The sequence below is a fragment of the Melanerpes formicivorus genome, unplaced genomic scaffold (assembly GCF_026170545.1).
Source record: "Melanerpes formicivorus ecotype bairdi unplaced genomic scaffold, bMelFor1.0.p_v2 SCAF_72, whole genome shotgun sequence".
Lineage (NCBI taxonomy): Eukaryota > Metazoa > Chordata > Aves > Piciformes > Picidae > Melanerpes > Melanerpes formicivorus.
Window position 1 is genome coordinate 46,882 of NW_027142424.1, and position 8,575 is coordinate 55,456.

The following is an 8,575-nucleotide window of genomic DNA, read 5'->3' on the forward strand; positions in this document are numbered from 1 at the left end:
CCTTCAAGCTTTGCTTGTGGTGATCCCCCACCAAATCATCTTGGGGTCATGCTAGGGCTCCAAGGGCTGGGCACCCTGCAGAGGCACCCACCCAGCCTGCCCACCCAAGGGAGGAGCAGCAGAAGGAGGCTGTTGGGATGGGTGGGGAAACCCACGAGCCCAGGGACAGCATTTGCCAGAGAACTGCCAAGTGGCTGAGCTGTGACATCCTCCTTCACACAGCCCTGGGCACTGTGGGGGAGGCAGAGCAGACAAGCATGGCATCTGGTGGGGGGGGCTGGCTGCACTGGGGCTGTGCTTGATGTCCCCAACATCTGCACCCCCAGCAAGGGTGCATTTGGCATGGGCTGCCCCCAGCCTCTCGCTGCAGCCCGGGCTAAACTCAGCTTGCTGCCAGCCACCAGGGAGGCCACCACAGCTCACTGGCTCTCCATGAGGTGCCCTGGCACTGGGATGTGGTCATGGGGAGTCCAGGCTGCGGCTGGGTGCCCCCCACAGTGCCACTCAGCCCCGGGCAGGGATGCAGCAGCTGGAGCTCTCCGTGCAGCAGGACTCAGCGGGGCAGAACAAAGCCCTCTAGCTGGGCATGTGCCCGTGTCTGTGCCTGCCAGGGCTGAGCTGGGTCAGCTCCAGCCACCTGCACCAGGGCTGAGGCCTGGGCAGCTCTTTGCTGTGCCTGAGCTGTGCATCCCTGCAGCCAGAGGCAGGGATGCTCAGTGGGGAGGGCAGAGATTTTTGTGTCTGGGGGTGCCCAGGAATCACTGAGGGCAAATCCTTGCTGCCAGCATTGTCTCAGGGAAAAGCAGCTGCTTGCTGAGGCCTCGGAGTAAGGAGCAAAGCAACCATGGGGAGCAGAGCTTGGTCCCTCCCAGCATGGCTTTCCAGTGCCTGAGTCCAAAAGTGCTTGGAGCTGGGGGAGGAAACAGTCAGGAGCTGGGCATTGGGGGTGGGGGGGTGGATGAGACCTGAGTAACACCCAGAGGAGAGGGGGCACAGCTAAAATAACTCACCCTGGCTCTGAGAGGAGGAGAGTGCAGCAGAAAACAGAAACCTAACAAACATGTAAATGAAGGCAAACCGAAAACCGAGGCTCTCACGAAGCCGCCTAGCGCCAAGGTGAGAAACCAGAGCGTGGGCAGTGCTTAGGGGAGGAGGGGACGGCAGCACCCAAGCCCAGCTGTGCCTGTGGGCATGGCACAGCCACTGTGAAACCTCTGGAAGAGGAGAAGTGATCGCTAAACACTTTTTGTTGGGGGTTTTAGGGAGTTCCATGGAAACAGGAGGAAGAATTATTTCGCTGTGAGGGTGACAGAACACTGGAACAGGCTGCCCAGGGGGGGTGTGGAGTCTCCCTCTCTGGAGACAGTCAAGACCTGCCTGGCTAAGTTCCTGGGTGACCTGCTCTAGGTGATCCTGCTCTGGCAGGGGGAGGTTGGACTGGATGATCTCTCGAGGTCCCTTCCAGCCCCTGACATTCTGTGGTTCTGTGATTTTGGGCACTGGCCCAGAGGGTGCAGCTGGATCCCACTTCACACTTGAAAGGAACAAAGGATGATGGCAAAAGGAGAGCTCTGAGTGATGAGCTGCTGCTGGTGGTGAACAGCTGGCCCAGGAGGGCTGGGGACTGCTGCTGCAGGAGGCTGGGGACTAGGAAAGGACCAGGAGGGGACAGGAGTGGAGGTATGAACAGGATCCCAGCAGGCAAACTGGGAGAGCAGATGGTTGGAGGCTCGATGGGAGTTAGAGGAGGGTCCCTGCAAAGTGCTCCCCAGGTGCAGAGAGCAGCAATGGGGTGCAGGATGTGGCACCATAAGCTGAGCCACCACAAAGCCTGTGCCCAATGTGTCCCCAGCCAGCCCCCCAAGCCCTCTCTGCCTGTCCTCCACCAGAGACAGCTGTGATGTGCCAACCCCCTGCAGGGTGGCGATGGCAAAGCAGGGATGGTGCAGAATGAGCGTGGCACAGGGTTAAAGGGGCTAAAAACCAGCTCAGGATGGTGCTGGTGGGTGCAGCAAGGAGGGCCATCCCCAGGGGGGAGGGAGCACCACTGTCAGGGACTGGGATGGCTGGGAAAGTGTCAGCTTCCATTATACCTCAGCTGGAAAAAGACCCAACTCTTGATGCACTTCAAAACACTCGGGTCCTGCAGCCGGGCATCTGCAGGGCAGTGCCCTCAGGAGTTCCTGGGCACAGAGTGATGGCGAAAAACAGAGATGGAGTGTTTGGGGGGAAGGACAAGGTGACTTTGGAGGGTCGCTTCCAACCCCATGCAAGCTGTGGGGCTACTGAGTCTGGAGAGGAGAAGGCTCTGAGGAGACCTCATTGTGGCCTTCCAGTGTCTGAAGGGGGCTCCAAGAAAGCTGGGGAGGGACTTTTGAGGGGGTCAGGGAGTGATAGGACTTGGGGGGATGGAGCAAAACTAGAAATGGGTAGATTCAGATTGGATGTTAGGAAGAAGTTGTTCCCCATGAGAGCGGTGAGAGCCTGGCACAGGTTGCCCAGGGAGGTGGTGGAAGCCTCATCCCTGGAGGTGTTTGCAGCCAGGCTGGATGTGGCTGTGAGCAACCTGCTGTAGTGTGAGGTGTCCCTGCCCATGGCAGGGGGGTTGGAAGTGGCTGAGCCTTGAGGTCCCTGCCAGCCCTAACAGCTCTGTGATTCTCTGACCTGTTTAAGAGGGGAGAAAGGGGCAGGGAGCAACCAGAGGGCTGGGCACCGGTGGGCACAGGACTGGCGCGGCACCAAAGGCGGGCGCCCGGGCGGGTTCGGGTGGCAGGGCCGGCGGGCAGGGGCCGGGTGGCACGGCGGCGGGCAGGGGCCGGGTGGCACGGCGGTGCCAGCCGGGCCGCGGCAGGGCTATATATGCCCTGGCGGGGCGGCCGCACGCGCGCGCTGCAAAGTGGCACGGTCAGGCCTTCTGTTGTGCCGCGGGCACAAAGGAAAGTGCTGGGTTCAGCGGCTGGGCACGGGGCCGGGGGAGAGGCTTCCAGCTCGCCCAGCGCTTTGCAGGATGTGATGACTGGGCGGCCGTGCAGACACTGATGAGCTGGCACTTCCTTTGTGTGCCCGCCCGGGGGGTCTGCCCTTGCCAGGCTATAAAGTGGGGGCCTCGCTGCGCCCCGAAACACAAGCCCGCTCACTCCAACAAGAAGCAGCAGCTGCCCAGGTAAGAGGACAAAGTCCCCGGGCACTGGGCTGCAGCCGGACCTGAGGGTGGGGAAGAGGGAGATGCAGGGTTTCACCTGGGACCACCCCGGCCGTGGCCACCGCACCTGGGACCACCCCGGCGCCTGGTATCCTGCTGCCCTCTGCTCCAATGGTAGCTGCTGGTGACGGTCACCTGCAGGGCCACTGATGGGGTGCCCAGCTGAGGGCGTCGTGGAAACTGGGCTGTCCTCTTCCCGTGCCCTCATACGCTGCCCTGGTGCTCAGCTGGCTCCCTGGAGGGCTGGCCCCAACACCTGGTACAGAATCAGGACGCAGCCTGGCTGAGGACACAAGAGAGCGGCTGGGAACTGGTGTTTGGGGGCTGCCCTGGGCACCTCTGCAGTGGGGAGACCATGCTTAGGGCTCTCCTGACCACAGACGGGGAGTGTGGGCATCCAAAACCTCCTGTGGTCCTGCTGGTGAAGGCAGCACTCTGCCTGCCTGGAGAACCTCCTGGCAGCTCCTCTCCCGATTCCGGCCACTTGGCTCGTTGCTGAGCCTTCCCATCCCAATGTAACCGTCCCCGGGGCAGTGTGAGGGCCGGGGTGGGTGCCCATGTCTGTGCCTCCCCTCTAACCTGACGCTGGCATCTCTGCTGGGTGCCCTGTGCCAGACTTGAGCCCAACACCGCGATGTCTGAGACCACAAAACCCGCTGCTCCCGGCCTGGCTGCGGAGGAGAAGGAGAAGGCAGCCCCAGCGCCGACTCCATCCCTCGACCCTGCTCCCGTTGCAAACAGCAAGGGCGAGGAACCCTCCACAGAAGCCTTCAGGGTAAGCCCAACTCCTTCCCACAGGCAGTGACACGACCTGGGTGTGAGGGATGGTGCCAGCATCTCTGGGTCCGATGGTAGAAGCAGAGCACAGGCGGCCCAGGGGCAAGGAGCCTCCTCGGAGAGCAGGAGAAGAGCGCAGACGATGCCATCCTGCCCTGCTCCATCCCTGCTGGGCAGCAGCTCTCCGGGTGCAGGATTCAGGCAGCTGCCCAGGAGGGATGGTCTGGATGCCCCACAGCTGGGACATCTTGTTGGGGACCACAGGCTTTGCAAATGCTCTGCCATGGGCCGTGGTGACAGGTCTTGGTTTGGCCACCCGCTCCCTCTGGTCACCTCCGTGTCTGGAGGTCCTGCAGTGCTGTGAGAGGGTGAAGGAGGAGGCTGCAGGTGACTGGGCCAACACCAAAATGCCATGTTAGTGACAAGACAGGGTGTCACCAAGGTGCTGAAGCAGGGCTGGGGACAAGGGGTGAGCAATGTGAGGACTCTGGTGACACTTCTGCACATGCCAGGCAGCAAAGGCCACGGAATGGGTGCAGCCCCTGGAGAAACAGCTCCTTGCCAGTCCAGCTGGGACCTGATGTGAGCACCAGCACAGGGAGACATGGCTTTGCAGCCCCAAAACTGGGGTCAGGATGAGGTCATCTCAGACTGAGGGTAGCTGGCAGAAGGGGACCTTCCTGTGTTCGGTTGGTGTTGGGATGGAGCTGCTTATGCATGGAGGCCAACTCGGCTTGTCCCAAAGTTCTTCAGGAAGCCTTGGAGAGCCAAGGGGGACACAGGGGGTGGTGGGATCAGGCATGCAGGGACGTGCAGCATCACCCTGCCATCCCCATGCATCCATGGCCCCATCCAACCCTTTCCCTCTGCCCCTAGATCATCGTCTTTGACCAGGAGAACTTCCAGGGCAGGCAGATGGAGTTCACCACTGAGTGCCTGAACCTGGGGGACCGCGGCTTCGATCGGGTGCGCAGCGTCATTGTCACCTCTGGACCGTAAGTGACCCTGGCCAGGGAGGGGACCATGTCCCTGGGGGTGTCTCAGGGAGGTGGGGACATGGTCCTGGGGAGCAGCACGGTGTGCAGAGCACTTCTCTGAAGCCTGGACAGAGGGAGAAACAGGAGGAGGAGCAGCACAGGAGCAGAGCTGGGGAACCCAGGTCTCCCTCGAGAAGGACAGGATGGTCTGGGCAGGAGAGCAGGATGCCAGGGCCACTTGTAAAACAGAGGGCACCCAGGGCAAAGCCAAGGAAAGGTGCCCACCAGATCTGCCACCTGAAACTGGCCGTGAAAGACAAGACCTGTGGAGTTTAGAGGCCAAGGTGAGATGAAGTGGGTGCCTTGGAGCAGGCTAGTGGCTGGAGCCACCACAATGACAAGGCTGAAGCTGGCAGGGGAGGGCAGACAGAGAGCCCCTTATGCTTCCCAGTGACAAAGTGTCTGGGAAGGTCTAAAAGCCATGGGAACATCAACACAGGCAGGGACCAAACTGATGGCCAAATGAGATAACTGATCCGGGTGTTGAAAGCGATCTCACCACGGCCATGCCTGGCTGGAATGCAGGCTGGCAGCGGTGGGACAGCCGGGGGGGGTTGGCAGTGCTGCAGGAAGGGTGCACCAGACACAGCTTGCTCTGGGGGACTGGCCAAGGTGGCTTATGGTCACCTTGAATGACACCACATAGCACCAGGGACAACTTTTTTGTTGGGAAGGCAGAATATCCAACTGGTCTTGAAAGGGAAGGGGATGGAGCAGCCCTGAGGAGCTCAGGTGTGACAATGGGGAAGCTGCTCTAGATACAGAAGGGATGAAACTTGGGGAGCAGAGGATTTGAGTGTCATTGAGGTCCTCAAGAGTCTTCTGAGACTTTCCCCCCAAATCTATTTAGGGAAAGAGAAAAGCACAATCAGCCAAGCTGAGCCTTAGAAGCCAGCACAAGGTGGCACTGCCCGCAGTGCTCCAGCACATCTCCCTGCCATCAGGAAAAGACCTGTGGGCATGGGCAGGAAATGAACCCTTTCTGGGAGGGGGGAAGCAGCAAATGTGGGGCTGGGCTGGTGCCTGGGAGCTTTCGGAGCTCCGAGCCTGTAACATTCAGAGCACAGCAGCACCTCGTGGGACCGCTAAAGAGGTGACATTGCAGCTGAACGAGCACCCACACGGTGCTCATGGGCTAGATGCCAAGCCTGGCTGGAGCTGGTGCAGCAGAGCGTGAGAGCATGCCAGGAGCAGGCAGCCAGAGCAGCCCAGGCTCAGTGGTGCAAGAGGGAGAAGAGTCAAGGTCCTGAGATAAAGCGAGGACAAGTCTCTGGTGTGCCCCATGCAGGGCTTGCCAGCTTCTTGGGGCCCTGCTGCTCCCCATGATGAGGAAGGGAGCACCGTGGGCACACCGGTGTCTGCTGCTGGCCTCGGATGCGTGTGCCAGTGAGCACTCAGGGGAGTGACCTTGGTGCTTCACACCAGCTCCTGGCCTGGGAGCAAGGTGGCAGTGGGATGGTGGGACCAGTCCTGACCCCCGCAGCCTTCATGGGTACCGGGAGCCCAGCTCCAGCACCCTGTGGGCTGGTAGAGCAGGAAAGGAGCTGCTGCGGTGGCATCTGACCCACTGCGTTGTCCTCACCCCCCTCTCCCCAGCTGGGTGGCCTACGAGCAGGCCAACATGCGTGGGGAGATGTTCATCCTGGAGAAGGGCGAGTACCCTCGCTGGGACACCTGGTCCAGCAGCTACCGGAGTGACTGCTTCATGTCCATGCGTCCCATCAAGATGGTGAGTGGCAGCAGAAGGCACCCAGCGGGCTCTGCCCCGGGGCTGGGCGCCAGCAAGCTCCAGGGCTTTGCCCACGCCACCCAGCACCTTCCCTCTGTCTCCTCCAGGAGGCTGAGGAACACAAAATCTCCCTGTACGAGTCTGCTGACTTCAAGGGCAACAAGATGGAAATCCAGGAGGACGACGTGCCCAGCCTCTGGGCTTATGGCTTCTGTGACCGCGTGGGCAGCGTGCAGGTGCCCAGTGGAACGTAAGCAGGGCCCTGGTGGTGGTGGCTGACCCCTGCCAGGCTCCCCATCCTCCCCCACACCTCAGCTCCCTGCCTGCTGAGCCTGGGCACCCACAGATGGGGCTCAGTCAGCTATGAAGTGCCACCCAGGGGGTGGAACCCAGTACACAGGGGGTTCAGGGAGGGCACAGCCAGTGGGTCTTTTCCAACCTGGTTAATTCTATCCTATCCTATCCTATCCTATCCTATCCTATCCTATCCTATCCTATCCTATCCTATCCATGGGAGGAACTGCTAGTGAGTACGAGGGGCACAGCCAGTGGGTACATGGGAGGAGCTGTTAGTGGGTAGGAAGGGCACAGCCAGTGGGTACATGGGAGGAGCTGCTAGGGGGTAGGAGGGGCACAGCCAGTGGGTACATGGGAGGAGCTGCTAGTGAGTACGAGGGGCACAGCCAGTGGGTACATGGGAGGAGCTGCTAGTGGGTAGGAGGGGCACAGCCAGTGGGTACATGGGGAAACTGCCAGCGGGTGCCTAGGGTCCCCTACCTGAGAGCGCACCGCTGGGCTCACTGCTGCCCGTAGCGGCCAACGCCGCTCAGGTGCCCTCTGTTGGCTTTCCCTTACAGCTGGGTCGGGTACCAGTACCCTGGCTACAGAGGCTACCAGTACCTCTTTGAGACCGGAGACTTCCGACACTGGAACGAGTGGTCCGCCTTCCAACCCCAGATCCAATCCATCCGCCGCATCCGGGACATGCAGTGGGACCAGAAGGGGACCTTCGTCACCCCCGACGCGCCCTCCGACTGAGCGTGCCCACCTGCTAGCTACAGAGTCCCGGGCCCCGTGGGGCACCCCCGCCTCCCCCCGCGCTCGCCTGCCCAGCACTTTCCTTGTACATTGCACATTCCCTGGATGTTCTCTACCTTGCGAGGCAAATTAAAAAAATCCCAGAAGACTAAACCCGCTCAGAGTCGCTGCCCCTGGGGGATGCCCCCCCGGCTTTGGCCCGCCTTGTGCCAGGAGGGGGCGGGCGGAGGGTGGTTCCCCCCCGGGAATTGCGCTCAACGGGATCGCTCCCTTCTGCCCTTGTGCCGGGGATGTGGTGGGGAGAAAGGGGGACGCCGGGGGGAGCAGGATGGGGATGGAGGGGGCCAGGGTGGCAGAAGTCTCCTCTAGCCTTATGGGGATTCCTTACGGACCTCAGGGAACACCAGGAGTGGCCGAACCGTGGGGGTCCTGCTGGGGAGAGGGCCCCGGAGAACCGCAGGGCGCTGCTGGTGGGTACGTGGGGGGCACTGCTGGACTGTGAGCAGCATGCAGTCGGACTCCCCGGGAGCGGCCAATAATTACCGGCGCTAATTGCTGTCCATCAAGGACCCGAGCCAGTCTCGGGGAGATTCCACCCCGCCCCAAGAACCGGCCTCCGTTTCCACCCCACCCAGCGCTTCCCTCGGGCACTGTTCCCTGTTTCGTATCCCGGGGAGGCACCTTCCGGGGCTGCTCCCACGTTGCTAATTAGCGATCGCACTGATTACACTAATTGCACCGATTACGGCGCCGCCGGGTACCGGGTACCGGGCACCATGCACCGGGCACCGC

General features: G+C 61.4%; 1 protein-coding gene across 1 annotated transcript; it reads left to right on the plus strand.

Annotated features, from left to right (window-relative positions):
• The first annotated feature begins 3,032 nt into the window (after window positions 1–3,032).
• Window positions 3,033–7,924, plus strand: LOC137453762 (beta-crystallin B1). The gene is made up of 6 exons (XM_068163276.1): window positions 3,033–3,163; window positions 3,818–3,977; window positions 4,856–4,974; window positions 6,613–6,745; window positions 6,853–6,995; window positions 7,603–7,924. The coding sequence occupies exons 1-6, from the start codon at window positions 3,039–3,041 to the stop codon at window positions 7,781–7,783; spliced, it is 861 nt and encodes a 286-aa protein (XP_068019377.1). The 5' UTR covers window positions 3,033–3,038; the 3' UTR covers window positions 7,784–7,924.
• The last annotated feature ends 651 nt before the right edge of the window (window positions 7,925–8,575 follow it).